The sequence below is a fragment of the Takifugu rubripes genome, chromosome 18 (genome assembly GCF_901000725.2).
Source record: "Takifugu rubripes chromosome 18, fTakRub1.2, whole genome shotgun sequence".
In the NCBI taxonomy this organism is placed as follows: Eukaryota; Metazoa; Chordata; class Actinopteri; order Tetraodontiformes; family Tetraodontidae; genus Takifugu; species Takifugu rubripes.
The window spans coordinates 590,932-614,344 of NC_042302.1; the positions used below are offsets into that span (position 1 = coordinate 590,932).

The window sequence follows — 23,413 nt, forward strand, 5'->3', positions numbered from 1 at the left end:
TGCAGTACAATAACATTTTCTGTCTTTTTAGTTGACATAATTAACATGCTAACAATTTCACATCCTAATATGCTCGCATGCCAACATGGTCACATGCTATCATACTCGTGCTAATATGGTAACATGATCAAATGCTAATCTGCTAGCATGCTAACAAGGTCACATGCTAATACGCTCGCATGCTAATATGGTCACATGCTAACACAGTGAAGAGAATTCTGTTTACCTTGTTACCATGTGTTCTACCATATGTTTCTGTTTTCTGTTACAGTTAGTTTAAAAGTTAGGGATGGTAGAAAACATTAGCAAGTGTAATAAAGATAAGCAGTCAGTTGACCCTTCCTTGACATGATTGTTGTTTAGACAGTTGTAATCGCAGGAGCCAGTCAGGCTGAAGGTGTTAAACATACGTCTTAAAACTGGACAGCATAGTTTAGTGGTGTTGATAAGTTCCTCTGCAAGAAGGTGAACTTTGACCTGGCCATTTGAGAAACAACAGAGAACAAAGACTGTACCAGCATCCAATGGGACTGGAAGAAGAAGACGAGGTCATCCAAGCAGAAGGACTGGATTGGACTGAATTAGCATCAATAATTTACATATGTGTTTCTTTAAAAGACTGGGTCAAGGAATAGTTAGGTTGTCAGACTTCATGCCCTGACAATTGACTCTGTTATTGTAGGGTCATGAACTGGCCCGGAGCTCTGTAATATTTGTATCTTGAATTGATTCCATGTGCTAAATACAGTTTGAAATTGGCATTTTTCTTCTTCAAGTCTTCCTTCAGAGAACACGCGGATCGGCAGTGACACACGTGAGGTATTGCGATGCAACAACAGTCACAAGCTAATATGGTTATATGCTAACATGGTCACATGCTAACATGGTCACGTGCTAATATGCTTGCATGCTAAGGTCACATGCTAACATGGTCACATGATAATATGGTCACATGTTAACATGGTCATATACTAATATGCTCTCATGCTAATATGGCCATATGCTAATATGCTCACAAGCAATCATGTTCATGTGCTTATATGATCACATGCTAATATGCTCAAATGTTAATATACTTACATGCCATTATGCTCATGTGCTAATATGGTCACATGCTAATATACTCAAATGCTATCATACTTGTGCTAATATTATCACATGCTAATATAGTTATATGATAATATGCTCCTCTGCTAACATGGTCACATGCTAAGATGACGTGTCTTTTGTTTGCTGTCTTGTTCCTGATAAATGCAGAATAAATGAACTGATGAGCTGAATTTATGTGCTGAGCAGGAGAAGGAGGGGCAGGAAGAGCAGTAGGGGAGGTCACATGGTACTTAGACGCTAGCAGGCTGCTTCCATGTGGTCTTGGTGCTTGTGTGGCTCCTGTACGCCACCCTAAGGGAGCTCCAGAGACGCAGACATGTGTGGGGATGTCAGCAAAGGAGAGTGGGTGGAGCTGTGAGGACCCGGTGGATCAGGAGAAGGGTTTTGTTAGAACCATTATAATAAAGTTATCTCTTATTTGCTTTTACCTTGTTATATTCCTTATTCTTGTTATATTGTTTCTCATTACTTAATGTTTCTTATTATTTGTTAATGCTTAATGTCCATGATGCTTGATGTGTGAACTCGTACTTCTCTGGTCAAGGACGACAGAAATGCAGCTGTTGTGGGGAGTATTAGGAAGTAACAATGACTGGAGATAGAGCTGCAGAGCATGACGCAGGAGGTGTTCTTCTTTTAATCTGTCTGATATGGAAGAACGTGCTGTGTGCGAGCTAAGCTAATCAAAACAGTGAAGACCTACGTATAATCTCACCATTATGATTTACAGTCTTTTGCTTTGTATGGGACCTGCTATCTTGTGTTTCCCCCTCCCTTTAGGCACATTTGATTTCTGTGTAACTAGGGACCTCCTAATCTCAGTAAAAGAAGGATGGCGGGAGATGTGCCTCAGGACGTGTTGGAGATCTGTAACTGAGCACATCTCTCCGTCCTCCTTGCAAGTAAAATTCAAAACTGTCTGTCTTTGCCTCATTTGTTTCTCTCATGTTTTAGGTCGTTCAAATCTAACAGGTTTCAGAGTGTCTTCTGGTTCCAGCCTGGTGGATCAGCTGGAGGTCCTTCAGACCTCCTAATGACCTTGATGGCATCAGGAGCGACACAAACACACTCAGGTGGCGCCGTGAAGAGTTTCAGGGTCATTTTATTGTGAAAAGCTCAGACAAACTGCAGGTCACAGGTGGATCAACGCCACTCGCAATGTACAGGTGACACTCACTTCTTTGTGAGTTGTGTGCGCCTAAAACTGAAGAGCAAAACAGGAGGAAGAGTTCAGGTGTGCTGCCATGGCGATGGCCAGCCGGGGCAGGAACGTTCCAAAGAATAAATAAATAAATAAAGTCACCAGAGTCAGATAGGTTCCCTCTAAGGCAGAGTAGGTCCAGCACAGTCTCTCTCGCACACTCTCGCTCGCTCGCACGCACACACACACACACACACACACACACACACACACACACACACACACACACACACACACACACACACACACACACACACACACACACACACACACACACACACACCTCTCAGATTCAGCTGGTGGTGGATCCGTGTAGAAAACGGTGAAAGTTCCTTGTGTCATGGTACAAGTCCAGAAACAAACCAGAACCTTCCAATATCTGGTAGAACATGAGTGGGGACCCTCTGAGGACCCTTTGGGGTCCTGCTCATGTGGACATTTCATGAGTGGGGGAGCCGTCCCCGCTGAACTGTCCTCCACTCCTTGTGTCATCAACACCTCTAGCAGGGTAACAACCCCTGATTACCCCCAGACCCCCTAGGACCAGAGAAGGGGAGGAGGTGCTCTGGTCCTTGTGTGTGTGTGTGTGTGTAAAATGTTTCATCAGTGGGAAAATAGAGCTCAGGTCCACAGCACGAGTCCTCGACATCGTCCTCCTCCCACAGGACGAAAAGCAAGAATCAGTCCAAGAAGAGACATCGTCAACAGATTTAACAGCTGAGGCGAAACGAGACATTCCGAAAGAACGGGGTAAAGAAGACCTCCAACTGGTTGGACCAGGCTACTCTTCTCCCTTGGAGACAGGACAGAACACCCAGCTGAAACTCTGGGTTGGACCAGGCTGCATGAACCAGGCCTGAGGAGGACAGCAGCCTCAGTGGTGGTCCTCTGGGAAGACTTCATCAGTCAGCAACATTGTCCACTGGAACGATGCCGTGGGCCCGTCTGGACCTGCTGACCAAGCCCCTGCGTGGCACCAACATCAGCAGGAGTGCAAATCTGCATGCTGCCAGCATGTTTTAGTCCAGGATGCCATGCTGAGAATACACTCATTGTCTGTGCAGCAGGACAACACAAGGATGCAGAGCCAACCAATCCAGGAGCTGGAAGCTTAATCAAGGTCAGATGACTGTGCAGGACGCCCAATAAAGGTTTGCTGGTTCTCTTCTTCTAAACCATGAGCTGAGACACACATGCAAGCGTCACACTTCAAAAGCCCGGAACAGTTCAGGAGTTAGACCCATCTCAGCAGCCTGGAAAGAAGCCTCTTACTGCTGAGATCCCCTCTGGTTCAGGTACCTGGGCACCGTTGGGGAGTACAACCCACAGCAGCTAGCGTGAGTGTTGAACACCAGCATATCTGAGGCTCTCACATTCATTTTGGCACCAAAGGTCTGACCAGGAAACGCAAACCCGCCTGGGTAAATATGGGATGATGTCATACACAGAGGGACCAAGTGGTGGCTGAGAGCTGTCTCACACCCCTCAGGAAGGAGAAGGCAATGGTGCATTCAGAAGAAGCCAAGATCAACAAAGTCTTCTCAAATATTCAAATTAAATTAGCCATTTTATTGCTGCTAGCAGCAACTATTCGTACACAATATAAACAACAACCAGCATAAGGGCAAAGGTCGTCTAAATTCTGTCCCTGGGTTTGTCCACAGAGCCCCTAAGTGGGGCATGGCAGGGGTCTTAGACCCACGTCCTTCAACCCTTTCAATCTGTCCAGTCCTCAGGGTTGCTGACCCCCCTCCCGTGGTAGCCCCTTCAGGACATGTGGACGGGACACTGGTTTGCGTGTCCCATAGCTTTATCTTTAGCTTCACGGTGTCCTCAGGATGCAAAGAGCTCCATTTGTGCCAGCAACAAACCTTGTGGGTCACCTGTTGGCTGAAGGGTGATACAGTAGCAGGTCAAGGTCTCAGGAGAGGGAACAGTAGATATTTAATTGAGTGCCCTCCGGGGGGATGACAAGGTACTTGATCTCTTTAATATGTACACCCCATGAAGGCTAATGTGGACTAGTGAAGGACATTAATCACAATTCTACGGAATTTCTGAGGTCTGCCAAACTGGTCGAATTTTCTGGTCGATTCATGAAAAACGCTGAGCGCATGTCGGAGGGGAAGAAGAGAATCTGTATTAAGTTTAGTCCTAGGAGGGAACGTGCCCCTCCCCCCTTTTAAGTACACGTTGAAGACCTGCTTCACCAACACCTTGGAATCTGTACATGTGTTTGGTTCCTATAATCCACATTCGTATCCAGTCGCTGCACCCTGAATGGATATCCACCATCTTCTACCCAAATACCTTCTGTCTTTTTTACATCTTCAGTTTTGACCGTGTGTCCTGGACCATCAGTCTCTAAAAACCATCATCCTCATTTGGGCTGCCTTTTCAAAAACAAGGCCGGTACTGCCAGAGTCCCAGCTCCGGTCTCAGTCAGTCCAGCCGAAGATAACTGGGTGTTGAATAGTTAAACATGAGGAAGTCCATCTTGTAGAGCTGGTAGAGCCGGAGCTGCTGCTGTGTGCTGATGTTGCTAAAAAACTGTGCCGTCATGGTGTCTGTGGTGCGGGTGGACTTGGCGTAACTTGGGAAGCGCAAGGATTCAGTGACGCCCACCAATCGCAACACGTAGTTGGAGTCGTCTTCTAGCGTCTCATACTTTCCCACCAGGTCGTAGTGAATATGACACGGGTGGCAGAGCTGGGAGACGGTCTGCCAGTGCTCGTTCAGCGGTCCGTCGCGCTGTGTCGCCGGATCCACCAGGTACTCTGTGAATTCTTTGAACTTGACATCGGCGCCGTTGAGGAGGGCGTCCTGCGTGGCATTTTTGCGGTAGCGGCGGATGATTCGGGTGCCAAAGCGCTTGTGGAAGGACGAGTTGTACTTAAGGGTGAACTTGTTGCGGTAGGCAGAGACCAGCCTCTCAAAGGGCTCTCGAACAAACAGGAACTTGAGGTAGTTCTTGAGGCGGTGGTTGATCTCAGCGATGCTGTACTGGTTTAGGGTCTTCAGGTTGGTGGGAATGTGGGCTTCATTGGAAGGGATTTCCATGGGGTCACTGTGAAAAACAACCAGGACACAGCGAGTCACGTGATGCTGTTTTAATGCCAAGGTGAACAGAAATGGTCTTTAACGGGGCTGATGCGCCACATTGGGGTCACCACAGATCGGACACTCACCTGTACTTGCCGCGGCCCGTGAGGACCATCATGACACGTTTCCAGTTGGTGCAGGCCACTTTGGGGACGTAACAGTAGATGAGCTCATGGTCTTCATCTACCACAAGGTGCTTCAGATCTGCCGGCGTCAGGACTCTGCGCTTACGGCTTGACGCGCTGTAGACGCGACAGGCATCCGCAACTTGATCCCTCCTGGCCTGGTGCAGGACACCTGCTCCAGACGGATCCGGCTGGTTGGGGAAACACATGAAGGAATGAATGTTTGTTTTATTTCTTCTTTACTTGTTCTTGAATAAACTGATAACACAAATGTCAAATGAACATCGGATTACATTTTTAACTGTATTTCATCACCTTTTCCTCTGCCCCAGGAGGTCCCACACCAGCGGCATGTGGAACATAAGGCTGCCACCTCTGACATCCATAGATCAGTCAGAGAGGCTAAACACTGCTGCACTGCCAACAACTGGCTCAACAAATGCATCAGTCTACCTCTGGGGACCGGAGGCAGGGATGATGTGCTATCACGAAGCAAAACCCCCTCGCTCCTGACACCAGGTCCCCCCAGGGTCCACCTATGACTGCGAGACCTCGAACATATTCGAACATCATCATCTGACAATGCTGTGGTTGTGGTACGAATCCACTACAATGATCAGACGCCCTACATGAAGAAGGTCTGGGGCCAGGAGAAGCATCTCCTGAGGAACGTCAGCCAGACAAAGGAACTGAGGGTGGACTTCAGCAGGAAGCAGCAGAGGGCCACCATCAGCTGGGACTCTGGTCAGAAGAGTGCACACCTCCAAATACTGGGAGCGACCATCTCACAGGAGCTGTCCTGGACTCATCACCACCTCCACCTACGTAGCTCAGAGAAGCTAACTCCAACTAAAGGTGAGAGCATCTTGTAGAGAACATCAGCAGCTGGGTAGGAAACTTCCCAAAAGGACCCTGAAAAGTCAGCAGACTGGACCATCAGAACCACCATCCCCAACCTGCAGGGCACCTGTACCAAGTGTTGCAGGTTAAGGGTGATGAGGATTCTCGATACCCACGTGTGCATGTGATAAATAAATATCAGGCTTTTTGTTGAGTCCCTTTAGGGTGAACGCAAGTGGAAGGCATGTGCACACGTCAAAGTTATGTCATCTGAGCAGAGGGTTGTACGGTAGTTCACACGAGGGTCTTGATAAGCAGCTTGGCGGGATCAGGTTCTGTAGATGCTTCAGGCTTCTAGGTTTGAGGACAGGAATGTTTTCTTAGCCTCCGCTTCAGAGCAGAACCTCTTGTCCCTTCATCGGGATTCTAGTTGATTGTGCCGCGGTCCACAAGGCGCTCCGGTCCACTGCTAACAAGGGTGGCCTTTGAGAGCTCCAGTGGCCAGGCTGAGATGGGGGGCTCCTCAGATCCCTGCGGCACCACAGCTAACACAGCCTGACTAAAAGGGTTTGAAGCAGGGTCTCTCTCAAGTCCCTCTTCACACCTTCAAGCGCGTCATTCATCAGAGGAGAAAAGCATCTTTCTCCCTGATCACAGGCTGCAGCGGCAGGAATGAAGCAGACTGGTCCCGTGGCGACCCGGCTGCTCCGCCTTACCTTCGACCACCTTAAAAGCGATCACCTCAGTTCAGATCTCCATCCCAAGGCTGGCGTCTTGTGCTGAACCTGAGAAGCTCTTCCTTTCCGGATCCGCTTCACTCATTCCTCCCTGCAGGGAGACAAACTGCTGCTTCTGTGGGGCCCTTTCTTGCCTTTTCCGCTGCTCCGTCTCACCATCGCAGGTTTAGCACAGCAGCAAAGGCGGAGCCGCTGGATAATGATGCAAGTGAGGAATGGAAAGGTCATGATGATGAGTATTTGTCTTCCTGTCTCCCGGTGTCCACCTTATTAAAACGCTTCCTTCTCCTCACAAAGAACACAAAGTGGTGCCAGCGAAAGGGGCTGCTGCTGTCCCCCAGGGACAGAAACACTGCGATTAACATGGAGACGGAAAGAGACGAGGGAGGGAATCTCATCGTATCGCTGAACCTCAGGGACGAGGAGGAGAGTAGTGGGGACGCTTCACCTAGAGCAGTGTTCTCAAACTCAATTTTCCTGGGGGCTGCTGGAGGCAGTCTGGGAGAGGCTGGGCCATTCCAATGTTCTCAAATATCAATTTTTATCTTTTAACCCAAAATAAGAAGAAAAATAAATAAACAACTTAAGAATGAATAAGAAAATATATCACTCAATCACTAACAACAACAATAATAATAATGATAATAGAAAAAAATAGAAATTGTCTGTGCTCATCACCCACCTTTCTCTTCACTGCAGGCTTTGAAAAAGACATGTTTGGGGCTGTGTAATCTATATAATTCCACTTGGTGCCACTGAAGTTTCTGTTTCAGTGTTTAGCCGACGCACCCCCACACACACTCACACACACCACAGGCGAAGGTTTATATAGGGATGGTGGTAGGGATATATCACAATCAGTGTTTGGGGAATACAAAATAGTCCCTACCAATTTTTACCATTTTATTTTAATATAGCAAAGATCTACATTTAGCAATTTCAATATACTAAGCATTTAGTAGCATTAATAAAAACTATTTTAAATTACTTCACGTTTTATTTATGACAGGTTCCGACTCCGAGATGTATTCGGAGCTATGATGACCCGCCCATGCGCCGCTATTTCATTGGCTGCGACAGAGTGATGGACATTAGTGGTGCCGCCAGTCAGGTAACCTCACCCACGCGAAAGCAGAGGTCCATCATAGTCCCTACCAACACACACACATACATCAACACTAAAATGTGACAGTTGCACAAGCGGTTGAATTGTAAAATTTGCTGTGAAGCGACTTTTATACAAGACAAAGTGCCATGAATGGAAAAAACGGCAGAACTCTGCAAAGCGCCTCCTCTCCGCATGCAAAGTGTCTTCTCTCCACCATGGAACGCCCCCTCTCTTCGAGGACCAAACCGTCTCCGTGTCTCGGACGCCTCGAAGGCTGTGATTGGTCCTCGAAGAGAGGAGGCATAATGTCACGAGTTCGCAACAAGCCCAGTCGATGTCCCGCCCCCGAGAGCCGTATACCCCACCGTGATTGGTGGGTTCTTTCAGCTCTGCACACAACACTGTATAGGACACGCTCAGTTCATGTGGTAGCATCCAAAGGAGACTGAGGAAGAACAGCAAGCTGGAGGTTTGGTGGACAGAGGAGGTCATCAGCAGGACTCTCCTCACGTCAGGCTAAAGTTGCTGACGAGGCTCCTGCCATCGTTGGGCCTGTTCATCACGTCAGTTGTCCTCACACACACGGCAAGGCACTGAAGATCAATAAAATTCATCAAAGAGCCCCATGCACACACACACACACACACACACACCGCTCAGTTCTGAACACTGCCAACTGTACTCGCTCTCTCTTTAACACACACAAATGTATTTCTATCTGTGTGAGGACCTTTGTAGACCCAAAACGTACCCCAGCCCCTGACCCCTGATGAAAACCCAGTTCTAAACTCAACATTAAAACCAGCTCTTAACCCTCAAACTGTCCTTTGAGCTTGTGAGGACCAGCCAAAATGTCCTCAGGTTCCAAAAAGTCCTACCCTTGCTCATAGACGCAGGACATGTGTGAACCACCTGAACCCACTGTGACACCACAGAGGAAACAATGAGAGCTGCTTCATGTTCCTGCAGGTCCACACAGTCCGTCAGAGAAACCTAGGAGCAGCTTCAAAGGTGGTGACTCAGCGGCGGCACCACCACACAAGGACAGCAACAATGAACTGAATATTAACAATGAATCCAGAACTCAAAGAACATGGATCAAAGACCAGAGCCATCGGGTTGAAATGTTAGGAAAGGTTGTAGACCAGCATGGACCCACAAGACAAAGATCCAGCTGTTTCTGAAGGGTCTGAAAAGACTTTGTCAATCCGTTGTGATCTGATGTGGTCAGGGGACATGCAGGACCTTCCAGAGGTCGTCAGGGCTCAGACACACATGCAGAACGGGCCGGCTTCTGGTCATCACCTGCCCCACGTAGACCCTGAAGGTGGTGACCATCATATCTGCCCTCCAGACACCCCATCATGGTTTTAGTCAAATCAAATCAAATCAATCTTTATTTATATAGCGTCTTTTACAACCAAAATTGTTTTAAGGCACTTTCCACAATCTCTAATCTACCTATCTACCTATCTACCTATCTACCTACCTAACTATCTAAGTCAAATCAAATCAATCTTTATTTATATAGCGTCTTTTACAATCAAAATTGTTTCAAGGCGCTTTCCAGAATTTCAGGGCCAAACCCCAGACAAGCAACAGTGGCAAGGAAAAACTCCCCTTTAACAGGAAGAAACCTTGAGCAGGACCAGGCTCATGTAGGGGGGACCTCCTGCTGATGGCCGGCTGGGTAGAGAGAGAGGAGAGGGGGGAGGATAGGTAGAGGATAGAATAGGTAGGAGAAGAGAGCAGAGGAGAGCAGAGGAGAGGAGAGGAGAGGAGAGGAGAGGAGAGGAGAGGAGAGGAGAGGAGACCATGACCCAGTGGGGTGACAGAGGCCTGTCAGGTGATCATGTTTCTGGACCCTGGCAGCCTCGGCCTCTAGCAGCACAGCTAAGATGTTAACCTAATGATTAGACGACCCCCTAAGTATGATCGTAACTGGAACTACAGAATTAGTAACAATAAGCTTTTTCAAAGAGGTAGGTTTTAAGTCTGATCTTAAAAGTAGAGATGGAGTCAGCCTCCCATACCTTAGTACTGGTGGGTCTTATAGAAGAGTCCTGCCTGTGTGAGTGTGAGTGTGTGTGTGATTAGATGTTTGTTTGACCTTGTGGCCCAGAGAAGCCAAGTACATGAACCTGCTGACACACACTCACACCCACCCACACTAACACTCACAGACAAACACATACATTCACACACACACACACACACACACACACACACACCCACAATGTGCACACCAGTAGACCCTCAGCCCTGGCGGAGGCCCTTGTGTAAATAGCAGTGCTTGCGAGGACATCCGTGGGTCCATCCGCAGGCTCCGCCAGCGTCAGTCGTTCCTACGTGATCCAACAGAGCATAGTTGTTCCGCAGCCTCAGACTGGTTGTCTGATTCACCAGGAAGAGTCAGCCAGGCTCTGGTTTAGTCACACCGCCGTCTGAGCTCTCCTGTCACACCGCTCAGCCTCATCAAAGATTCCCCAGCTGAACCGACCCGCAGGAGGAGCTGCATCAGCTCTTCCTGCCTCCCCAAGCTTCAGCAGGACGCATCGGACCACATGACCCAAGTCCGACGTGTCCTCAACGGCAACCTCTCGAATACACAATATTTGTGTGTGTGCTCATGGAGCACTGAGCTCCTACCGCAGCTGGAAAACCCTGAACCTTCACTATTGACTGTATCTCTTTGAGTGCTCAGAACAGGACACAGCGGCGGCTCTGTGCTGACCCCCGGCCACAAACACGCTGCTCAGGTTTACAGCCAGCTCACCACACAGACACACATCAATGGGGCTTCACACAAGTCTGGAAAAATCCTCAGCAGGACCGGAGCCTGCAGAGTCCAGCAGCACCTGCTCTATTCTTATCACACCAGGAACAGACTGGCCTGGACCTTGGCACTATCCCTGTTTCAGAAGAGGAAGGAGAGTGGGAGGAGGAGGAGGAGGTTTGAGACAACAACTGTCAGGGATGGAGGGATGAGAAGACAGGGGAGTGATGGGAGAACAACAGCTCACGGTTTTTGGTTCCCTTCAGCCACAGCAGCCCCCCTCCAACAGGTTCTCACTTCTCCCCACAATGTTCCAGCCGCCCAAAACACGTTAAGAAGCATGCTAACATGTTTTTGATCCATCACAGGAAATTCATTAGGATCGGAATGCTCCCTGGTTGCTCCGGCCTCATCTTTCCTTTCAGGAGGCGCTAGTGTGGAGGTAACTGAGGCGGGCAAATAATTAGATAAAAAAGTTAATGTGAACAGAAAAACGGGAATTTGTAGAGATAAAATACGGTGGAGAAAGGAGGAGGAGCCTGGCGGTGCCGGAATGATCTGCTCAGAGAGATGAGTCTCCACTGAAATGCTCTCCTCAGCTCTTTAATTGACCTCTTTCTTTAAAGGAAGGGTCAGTCTAGGTGAGGAGGAGGAAGAGCGAAAAGAGAAGGAGGAGCAGGAAGAGAGGGAAGAGCAGGAAGAAGAGGGCAGCCCTCATCCCCCAGTTTCTGCTATGAGCATGAAGGGGACATGAGGGTCAAAGGTCAGAGACAGTGGGCCCAAGTCCTGGGCGTGTCCACCAGCACCAGAGCTCCGGGAGCTCCATGGGAGCAAGGTGTTGACTCGTCCTTGGCGTGAACACTTCTTTACCTCCGTGGGATTGTAGAGCTCCTGCAGGGCGTTACGGGAGCCTTTCCGACAGCAGCCATCCACCACGAAGGGATTCCTCCGCATTACTGTAAAAACACAGGAGACACCAATAAGAACCGGCAATTTATTCAACTACACGGTGCAGCCGCCAATCATCCCGGAATGTAAACGCCATTTTGTCCAGGAACCATAACATTTACCGCCTGGATGAGACGATGGAGCTATAATCCGACAACCGGCCCTCCACTTCCAACCGAGCTGCACATCACAGCTGGAAAATGAGCTTATGACTGCTTACTTTGTCATTAAAGAGGAGGAAGAGGGGGGATAGTGGTGGGAGAGGTGACACCTCTGGCTCCACCATCTCTGACACACCCACTTATCTTCCTCACCCCTGAAGAACCGGATCACACCTCCAGTTTTATTGATGCTGGAGGACCGAAGAGGCTACAGTTCAGGGATGGATGTTCTGTTGTGGTTCGTCCTCTAGACCTGCTGAAGGACAAGAACAATCCTTTTAAATGACCAGCTGCTGTGAAGAGCAGGCATAATGCTGCGGGCTGGTAGTGGGCGCGGTGACTCAGCGCTGGCTTGGCTGGACCTCGTGCAGAACAGTAGTTGCTGGCAGCGGCTCAGTGGGAGCCAACGCTGTACCGTCGGCCCTGAACGGCCCCTCCAATTACTCCGACTGGAAAAGAGCTGCTGGAACAGCTGGAAAGAAAATGAAGCAGCAAGAAGGAGGCCAAGGATTTAATGGCAGTTTCTTCCTTTTCTCTTGCTAGCGTGTGACCGTATGTTTCTGACATCAGTAGGCGTTCGCCATCCCATCACAGTTACCCGCCCACCCCACATTTGCATTGAAAGAAACTAAATTCAGGATTCAGACCGAGCATTTAAGCCATTGAAAACATGCCAAAGTCCACAAAAGCTCCGTAATCAAACATGTAAATCTGGCCTGGCCTGCAAACAGCAAAGCAGAGCAGCATTTCAGCTCCGGTCCAAGCTCCAGTGGCCAAAATCCCTTCAGGACCAGAGGAAGATCCACATTTGTCAGCAGATGTTTTCAGAAATCCTTGATTTAAACGAAGGATATGGTGAACCAAGGTCGGCGCTGACCACGGACGCACCAGAGACTACCTCTGAATGGGAGTTGTGGGTTTTGATTGCCCAGACCACCTGAGCAGAAAGAGCCTGGGAAGGGAACGGAGCAGTAATGAGCCCCAGCAGACCCCCTGACCCGGCTGACCGAGGACCACGGACGGAATCTTGAACATGAAAGATTAATCACACATGCGCACAGAATGTCAGCAGCTCAACTCCTCTCATGAGACCCCATCACACCCCTCCAGGGAGTGAACACCCACCTCAAAAATAAGAACAACCAGTTACTCTGCTGCATTGGGAAAATTGGGAGTACCTCACCCTGATTCTCGCAACTGTCAAAAATGCTCGAAACTTTATCAGTGTCACTCTGGAGTCAAACAGGTTGAACCTTGTCTTGTCAACCACTTTATCCCTTCAGGTCACAAGGAGGGTTCAGGATGGGTGATGGTAGGGTCCACCCCGATGCCTATTCTCTCCTCCCCCTCCTCCTCCCAGTTCCCAACAGACTCAGCTACCACCACCTGCAGGTTAAACCTGGTTTAGACTTTAGTCCGGCTCATTGTTGACACCAGCAGGTGTGTGACTAGAGGCGGAGGCCAGTGATCAGGTGCACATCTGCTGGGGAAGGATGGTGGGCTGGTGGGGAGGAACAGGAGGAGACCTCTGTCACTTCACGGCAGCAGATCCACTTCACGCCCTCAGCACAGTCACACACACTGTAGGTGTGAATATCACCCTCCAAATCGCACTGCAAATGGCTCCCTGGGCGGCATGGTTAGCGCGGAGGAGCAGGGGCACACTTGGTCACCATGGTGACACCACTTCTCGGAACAAATGGTGATAAGGAGCAAGAAGAGGATTGGTTGGTTTTACAGCTAATCGCCGTATCGCTAAACGCGAACATGGTCACAGCTCGCATCTTCAGCTTGAAGCCAGGTGTGATATGGAGGTGGAGCCAGAGAAGGTCGGCTCTTTTACCCCGAGAAACCCTCCACGCTCACATTTGTCAGCAGACATCTGCTCTGCTTGGGCTGATGAGACCAGGTTCAGGATGATCCTATCCACAGACTCGAGAACCACAGCAGGAACTGGAGGACCGTGAGCGCAAGAAGGTTGTAGATGGCTTCTGAAGGACACATTTGATGAAGACACTCATCATGTAATGGCATTTGTGTTGATCCAGAGAGCTAGAAAAAGCATCTGCAGCCTCCAGTCATCTCCCCTTCCCGACATCCCATAATTACAGCCTGACAAACACAAGCACTGTACAGATTTTCTGTCTCCTAAACCCACAGAGAACAAAAGTCACATCCAGAAACAGCTGTCAACATCTGTTCACCTGCTACAATAAGACAAATGAAGGTGAGCCGATGTTTAAGGGCCGAAGTCGAAGATCGGACTCAGGCACAGCTCAGCAAAGAGGAAGTCCTTCATAAGAGAGCCCACAATGCCTGAGACTCACGAGTCAGAGGAACTGTGGAAAGACCGCGGTCACCTTCAAAGGTGGAGCCCCAACAACAGCTTCCTTTATATCTTCACCAAATATTTGCGGTGAGAACTAGAAGAACTAGAAAAAAGGTGTCTTTATCCAGTAGAATTACAGCTTTTTCCACAACCTGCAGTAGAACATTTGAGAACATCTGTACTTAAATTAGCTCCTCTGATAAACAATTTGATTAAAAATAACTCGAGTCAGCAATAAAGAGGGACACTTCACAACATCTATTTATAAGTCAAGTGGGAAGAAAACATCCAGAATGAAACTGAAAAAAGAGCCTGGGTGAGACGGATAAGGTGTCCAGCACTGATGGACCAAGATGTGAGAGGTGGAGGTCAGATGGTGGATGGGTACCACCCTCCTCCATGTGCACACGCACGGAGGGGTAAAACGGAGTCAACCACAGGTGGGTTCAGCCACAACTGACCTGTGGGAGCTGAACTGGCTGAACCTGGTCTGGCCCTCCCAGCTCACACCAGCCTCCAGCTACCCTGGGAGGGAGCCTGAATGGAGGCTAACACGAAGGACCGGATGAGGTCAGACAGAGTGTCTCCCTGAGCAGCCAGATGATTCAGGGCAACAACGAGGCTCCTTCAATCCCCAAAAGCTGCAGAGGAACATTATCTTAGCGCCGCTCGCTGGGCTGGACGGCTTCTTATACATAAAACATCTCACGTTGGAGAAATGCTCAGAGTCGATGGCGGAATGTGAGTAATTCATGAGGGGCTTCATGTGAGAGTCCACAGAAGGACCCAGAAACCCAGAGCCCAACTTGTTCCTGGCCCCGGGATCACGAAGGGCTCTTTAATAGAAAGAACAACGTCTGGATGTGGATCGGATCGATCCTACTGGAACCCCCACCCTGCCATGGTTTCTCACATGCTGGCTCCCGCAGCATTTACGAATCAGCAGTCTTAAATATGTAACGGTACGCTTTCACAGACGCTGGTTTTCAGTTCTGTCAGTCCTGAAAGTTGCTATTCACACACGGACCATTAAATATGAAACGTGCTACGAAAACTCCCGAACGGGACTTTCTCCTCTGCTCACATTGGTTGAGAACACAAAGCTTGCAGGGACCGGACCAAAGCAGCTGCTAACGCACTCAAAGGACCGACGTCTCTGTGTCTGGAGGACTGAAGCCAGTCGATCTGAGAAAGGAGTTTCCATTCTGTACGTGGCCAACCCACAGGACAGTGGTTGGTGCTGGACCTGGGGTTGGTGCTGGACCTGTGGAATAGAGTCCACTGTGACAGAGAAGGAAGTCAAGTGAGGTGGATTCAGTGGCAGCAGAGGGGTTTTAAAAGAGGCCTCATCACTTCAACGGCAGCAGGAGTGAGTGGAGCTCAGCCCGGGGCCAGAAGGGTCCCCTGTCAGCTCCCTGGAGCTTTCCTGGGTCTCAAAAACCCACCGAGAGTTGATCACTCATAACCTTAAGCAGGTCTGGTCCACTAGCCCAGTTGAGTCCAGAGGTGTTATTCACCACCACCTCAAGGTTTCTTGGAGTTCCTTCCTGGACATCACAGAATCGCAGCAGAAATGAGTTCTGCTCATTTCCTGTTCTTGATCTTGAAGCAATCAGGTGACTGCTGAATGAATGGGAGCCTCTTTCAGATGCTCGGCTCTTTGGGGAGCTCACTGATGTTTCCACATATGTGAAGCTGCTGCAGAGCTTTGCTGATTTCCACTGGGAGACCTGGTGCTAAAAATAGATCCTCTCTGTTACCAAGACACAGGTTAGAGCCAAAGACACTGGCTGTGACTTTGGTTGATGGCACTTTATCTACTGGCCCAGGTGTGTGTGAGTGTGTGTGTGTGGGTGGGGGGGTCCACCACCCAGGCAGCAGAGACGCAACCACCGGTTGCTAAATCCTCCAGAGCTGCTGCTGAATGAGGTGACTTGGGTCAGATTAAAGAATGAGATGAGAGGGCATGGAATCACACGCACACACACACACACACACACACACACACACACACACACACACACACACACACACACACACACACACACACACACACACACACAGACCATCTTATGTCCTGGCTGGGGGCTCCTGGGGCCTGGAAACCCCGTTCAGATGGCCATGAGTCAGAGATGTGGCTCAGGTCTCTGGGAAGGCGAGTCTGTGCTGGTTTTGCAGCCATGAGTCAGCCAACATCCTGGAACTCAATGCTAAAAGTCAACCCTGACTTCAAGATCTCCACCTCCAAACTTTTCCTTGCAAAAGGGGTGTTGAGCAGAAGCTTGTTGCCAGGGCAACCACACAGCGACCAATGTTTCCTGTCTGGTGCTGCTCTTGTAAAGGACTTTCAGTTCCGTCTGAGGTGGATGAAGAGACAGAGGGAAGGAGGAGGAGGCAGGTCTGTGGTGGCCTGCAAGCCCATTCCTCAACTCCTCCTTCCTCAGTGTGTGTTGTGATGCTGCTGCTGCTGCTGCTGGAGGTCTAACAGAGATTATGTTTAATCTGGAGCTGAAACACAGGCGGAGGCTTTGAAAGGCACGCGCGCCTCAGCAGGCAGCGAAGGCAATTTGGCTTTTGCCACCAAATCTTGTGCCAACATTCAGTCCTCTTCAAATTGCCCCAGTTTCTTGGCACCACAAAAATCAATTTCCTCTTGTGGAAAAGCATCTGAAAAAGCATTTAAGAGGCTTTGAGACACCAAAATCCCCCCATTACAGCAAAAAATCAGACATTCCCAGCAAAGCCACTCTCTCCAATAAAGGAAGGGGGGGGGAGGGGGGAGGAGTGCTGAGATCCATGCTAATGTAGCTAAAGGAAACAGCTACAGGATCTGTGCTCATCAGCGACCAAGATGGTTGCACCTGCAGGAATGTGAAACTGCGGTGGTGAGACGCTTTCAATCCAGGTTATGAGGACCCGTTAAAAAGAATCATCTGTCACTGGTCAACCAGTCACTCAAACTGGTTCAAAAACTGATGCTCACCACAAAAGATCTCTCAGACATCAGCTTCATCAGCAGCTAGTAAAGTTCATGAGGGCGACGCGCGATAGCCCCAGCACTCAAACTCTAATGGGACCTTGTTGTCTGGTCTCCCATGATCCCAAAGTCATCCCAGACCAGTCCCAGCCTGATCCTTCTGATCCCAGTATTCTGTGAGCAGCTTAAACCAGAGATACAAACTGGTCCAATTCTTCTCTCGGGAGCCTAATATGAAAGTGTGAATCTGCACCAAAGAAAAGTGCTGAGTGTGCAGAATTTGGTGAAATGTTCTGCTCATGCAGGAGCTTCTCTGGGAACACAGACGTGTTGAAGCACTAGAGCTCCATCCCTCCCTGCTTCTGCGTGGATGAGTAAAGCTGATCAGGAAGGGCTCCGAGTCTCAGAGGGCGAACAGTTCTGAGGCAGCGGCAGATGGTGGGAACCAGGAAGAAGAGAAACATCTGCTGTGGGACAGATGCTGAACACTGACTCCCCGACAGTTCTGCCCTCTCTGTTGTGGCAAACAAAAGACATCCAACAATGAGCAGCACCACCAACATCTGGACCTTTGATGGCCTCTGGATAAGCACCAGTTGCTCCAAGAACAACCAAAGGGTCCAGATCAGATTCCTTTATTTGTCCCACAATGGAGAAATTTACAGCGCAACAGCCGCAAAAACATGCAGAGGGGGAAAAAAAACCTTTTTCAAACCACTTTATCAGTATTAAAATCCTGCTACTGCAAATACGCTGACCAGAAACGGTTCTGACTGGTTCTGAATAGTTCCACACGGGTTCCAACTGTTGGCAGTTGTGAGCAGAACCTTCCAGTCAGGCCAGTCAGTAAGGTGGGATGATAGCCAGAACCAGGACCCATGTTTTATTAATGTTACCCTGCTGCTTCCAGTCAGCTCAGGATGAAAAATGCTGATGTGCATCTCAGAGAGGAGTGCTGCTGTGTTGGTGACATGCACCCAGGAGAGAGGTGCCGCATCCCTGGTGCTGCATCTCCTGATGTGCTTGGGATCACAGAACAGTTCCAGACCAGTCTCAGAACAGTCCCAAAAGAGTTCCAGACCAGTTCCAGAACAGTCCCAGAACAATTACAGAACAGTCCCAGAACAGTTCCAGAATAGTTCCAGACCAGCCCCAGAACAATTACAGAACAGTCCCAAAAGAGTTCCAGACCAGTTCCAGAACAATTACAGAACAGTCCCAGAACAGTTCCAGAATAGTTCCAGACCAGCCCCAGAACAATTACAGAACAGTCCCAAAAGAGTTCCAGACCAGTTCCAGTACAGTTCCAGACCAGTCCCAGAACAATTACAGAACAGTCCCAGAACAGTTCCAGAATAGTTCCAGACCAGCCCCAGAACAATTACAGAACAGTCCCAGAACAGTTCCAGACCAGTCCCAGAACAGTTCCAGAACAGTTCCAGGCCAGCCCCAGAACAATTACAGAACAGTCCCAGAACAGTTCCAGACCAGCCCCAGAACAGTTCCAGGCCAGTCTGCCTGTAGGGCTGCAGGCATCAACAAGAGTTTCCAGAACCCAAAAGAACTGGAAGTGCTTCATCTGAAACAAGGTGTACCACCTCTGAAAGAACATCTAACAGCAGAACTTCAGCTGGGTTTGATTAAAAGCTGCTGGTAAAGTGTGTGGTTGGACTCTGCTGACGCTGGAGCCCAACATGGTGTGAGCCTGTAAAAGCCTCGACGGGGTGCCATTAATGTGGGGCAGCCGCTCATTTTTAATGGCAGATGGAAGGTTTGGACCAGTCCTCATGCTTCATAAGCTTCTCTGGGGTCCACATGGACAGACTAGGTCAGGTCTTGTCTTCTGACAGCCGAACTGAGATGGTTGGCAGGAGGGTCACAAAATGATCTTTGCATGCCTTCACCAGGTAATGCTACCTGGTTTTAACCAATCCTGCTCAGATCATATTAATCCACCTTAATGTGTCTTGAATATCACCTGATTGGGTTTGGACACCACCAACAGTCCCAGTCAGTCTGAACTAGCAAAGCTGAGCGAGCAGAACTGCACATGGAACATAATTCTCATGGTCAAGTTAAGAGCAGTTGAGAGAAATGTGAGCTGGTGGCTGAGACCCAGTGATGCATGTGTGGAGTGAAGGCAGGTGACCCGACAGAGCTGCTGGAGCTCAAACGGCTGAATAAGTTAATGCTGGTTCTGTTAGAAAGGTGTCAGAATACACACAGCATCAGCCCAGACCAGAGTGGACCAGACCGGAGCGGACTAGACCAAACCAGAGCAGACTAGACCAGATCAGAGCAGACTAGACTTGTTGCCCCCCTAACTCCCTCTGACCCTGGACAGGTGTTGGATTTGCTGTACTAAAAACAGAGCCTAGTTGTCCTGTCAGAAACGGAGATATATGCATCCTGTACGGCCATTGCACCTATTCTTGCTCGGTAGCCCCCTGGAGCTGCAGAGCTGACTCCTGCTCCCCCCCACCCCAACGCCGCACTAACTCTGTCCTGGCAGATGTCGATCCGTCGGTCCTCCTTAACAGCAGCTTGTTCCTCTGCCGGGTAAAAGGAGCTAGATGGAAGGTGTTTAGGAGCTCATTTGTTCTGCATTTCTCTTATTTCTCCTCTTCATTCACCCCTTTTGCCCAAAATGAAATGGCGCAGAACATTTATCATCTCTCCTGTAGATGAGGGCTTTAGAGGGAGTCAGATCAGCCCCAGCTGGCCTCAGGGACTAAATACAGAGAGAACGCGCTTGGACGTGGACAATCCAGAGCAGGCGTGTCCAAACCCAGTCCTCGAGGGCCACAATCCAGCCGGGTTTTCTGTCCTACCAGGCTGAAAATGCATTCAGTGGGATAGAAAACCCGGCTGGATTGTGGCACTCGCGGACTGGGTTTGGACATGCCTGATCCAGAGAGAAGAGCCCACAAGTCTGTTGGACGGCAGCGGAGGAGAGACAACTGAAGGGACAGAGAACCAGATCTAATCCGGGCAGCTCAGGCTCTGGCGTCCCGCTGACCTTTGTCCTGAGGATGAATCGGTTCACTAGACCTCAGCAGCGGCAGTGTGTCCACAGCCTCCGCTGAGCCTCCGCTAAAGGTTCAGGTTCTAAAGGTGCTAATGGTGCTGGGTCTTCCTACTTGTCCCAGTTTATCAGATGGCTAGCAGCAACAGATCTACTTCCACCGGTGAAGGAAGAGGTCAAGGTATAAAACAGAGAAACACAGATTAGAGGTGGCTCCTGTCCTGGAGTGGTTTCTGGCTGGACTAGAGGGGTTAGAGGAACCCCCAGAAAGAGTTAAAGCTGAAGTTTCCAGAGGAGAAACTGGCACAGGAAGGAAGACGACCAACAGATGCAGGGAGTGGAAGCAGTTGTGGCCTCTTCCTTCACACATCTGCACCATGAGAAGCAGGATTTCCATCATAAAAAGGTTAGAGGGCACTTAAATAGTCTCTGCCAAGAGCCCAGCTCAGAGCCTTTAACTTTGCCCGTTCTAACTGGGTATTTATTCCCTCCATCACTATTTATTAGATGAGCATAAATACACATTAGGTTAGAAAAGAGAAGGAGCAAACACACCAAAAGAGATTGATTGGAGAGAGATGAGACAGCAGCTCTGCGGTAGCGCTGCGGCTACGCTAGTCCTCCAATTACGTCTGGGTGGCTTTGAACTGAGAACAAGTTGGGCCTTCAGAGGGCTTTAATTATAAAAGCTCTCATCAGCAGGGAGTGGTAGGGTGTGCGTGCACGTGCTTCTGCCTGTTTATGTGTGTGTTTATGTGGGGAAAGCCTCACTGCAGCCTGCCCAAGTGGCTACGGATCTAAAAATGAAATTACAGTGAGTGCAGATTTCTTCCAGGCTGTCGGCGTTTGCTTGTTTGGGCGGCTGCTCTCCATCTATAGTGTCTTCCAACTGTCCACGGTGAGTAATTTAAAGGAGGTTAGCATTTATCTGACCGCCGGCGCTACACCACCCTGTTGTCAGGAGTGATGCAGATGTGATGCAGCAAAGCCTTAAAAAGACAAGCAGACTGGTCTTTCAGGAGCGCAGCTGCTCATTTTCAGGCTCTTCCCATCCCAACAATGTGCACTAACGTCCATTTCGTCTCGTATTTGGACATATGCAGCTCTCCTTACATGTCCGGGATGCTCACCATCGTTGGCTTCCTTTTCACTTTCACCAGTAATCAGGAACAGACTGTCCAGTATGGATTAGGGTAAAGCCTAGCATAACTTAGCAGGTTTCCACACAAGCAGACATAACTTTTGATGAGTCAGGGTGTTAGAAAGAGCCCAAAGTAACAGGAAGTCGAGGTCCAGCATTCCTCTGAGAGCCCACTGCTTGATTTTGGATGTGTGTGGTGTCTCTCAGCACCTTCAATGCTGCTTCTTCCTTCAACGCTGCACTTACGCGCTGCTAAATTACAGCCTGTGTATTTTTGTGGAGTGCAAGTCCTCCTAAAATAGGAGTAATAGCTGCATCATGGAGCTGCTGGACCAGATGAAGCAACATCGTAGTGATGTCAGCGGGACGTAGAGCTGACCAGAGTTGTGAGCCGGCAAAAGGGCGGACAGGAAGTCAGCAGAGAGTCAGAAAATAAGCATCCAGATTCATCATTCAGAAGGAAAAGACAAAAGAGGATGCAGAGAGATCCATGCCATAGCAATACCAAAAAAGGGAAATGTGGAGCAGCATTTTCAGACTGTCTGAAACTGTCTTTTTGTGTCAACTGGATCGTTTATCTTCTCTTTTGAAGACGTTTTGCCTTCTATCCAGAAGGCTTCTTCTGAACTCACTGGGGACAGATCTTGAAAATATAGCCCTTGTGGACCATTAGCATGCTAACTAGCAACACTCTCAGACAGAAGCTGGTACACCTGAAGGACAAGACACCAAGACATAAACAATGCAATGTTGTTTATGCTATACAGTGCCAGGAGGAATGCAAGGAGCTGTACATTGGTGAAACCAAAGAACCTCTCCAGAGAAGAATGGCACAACACAGACGTGCCACCTCTTCAGGTCAGGACTCAGCAGTCCACTTACATCTATAGGAGCGTGGGCACTCCTTTGAGGACAGCCAAGTACGGGTACTGGCCAGAGAAGACCGCTGGTTTGAGAGGGGTGTGAAGGAAGCCATCCATGTCAAATTGGAAAAACCATCCTTAAACAGAGGTGGTGGGCTAAGGCACTTCCTATCACCCACATACAATGCAGTCCTCCACTCCTTCCAACAACAAACCAAACGTTCACACCATTCCAGGAGACCTGGTGACTTACCACCATGTGAGCCAGCAGACAAAGGGAGACACACCAACTGAAACTAGGTGAACGACCCGACCAACGACCCTGCTAACGACTCTCAGGTGACCACCCATCCACAAGGGCTAGATTTTTAAGCCCAGCAAGTTCAGAATTGAAGAAGCCTTCTGGATAGAAGGTGTAATGTCTTAAAAAGAGAAGAAAAAAGGTCCAGTAAAGTCCCAGTAGTTTTTCACAATGGCAAAAACTGTACAGTTAATTATGTTGTGTTGAGCAACATCTGCAGTTATGCAACATACATCAACACAAATTGTAAGAATCCTCAATATATTTCTAGATAAATATAACGGAATTACTTGACTTGGTCATTTAATAAGTGGCTTGCATGCTGGAAGCGTGAGCACCCCTGGTGTCAGGTCTCGGATGGACTCAGCCTGCATTGTGGTCACGCGGTAGCTAAAAGAGGAAAAGTGGCTCCTCCGCCCACTGTCACTGCTAGAAGTCACACTTGTGCTGCTTCACCATGTTTGGCATTCCCCAGCCAACCAGCTGCCTCCATTTCCATCACCATGGCAACCCTCCTGCCTCAATAACAAGCTCATTGTGGGGTGAAAGTGTTAAAATTCCCTGCATTTGTTTTCCTCCCTCTTATGTGTTCTCTCTGTTTACCTTTTCATCCCGTAGCTTCACCGGCAGCAGCTAACAGGAACCACACCAGAATCCCAGCATCACTGG

General features: G+C 49.1%; 1 protein-coding gene across 2 annotated transcripts in view; it reads right to left on the bottom strand.

Annotated features, from left to right (window-relative positions):
• Positions 1-2,557: 2,557 nt before the first annotated feature.
• Positions 2,558-23,413, bottom strand: part of chst11 (carbohydrate (chondroitin 4) sulfotransferase 11) — a 29,789-nt gene continuing 8,933 nt past the window's right edge. For both annotated transcript variants that reach the window (XM_029825584.1, XM_003972611.3), the window contains exons 2-4: positions 11,870-11,955; positions 5,500-5,729; positions 2,558-5,378 (exon numbers count right to left, since the gene is read on the bottom strand). In XM_029825584.1, coding sequence (XP_029681444.1) covers positions 4,754-5,378; positions 5,500-5,729; positions 11,870-11,955 — 941 coding nt within the window. In that variant the 3' untranslated portion in view covers positions 2,558-4,753. The remainder of the gene's footprint in view (positions 5,379-5,499; positions 5,730-11,869; positions 11,956-23,413) is intronic.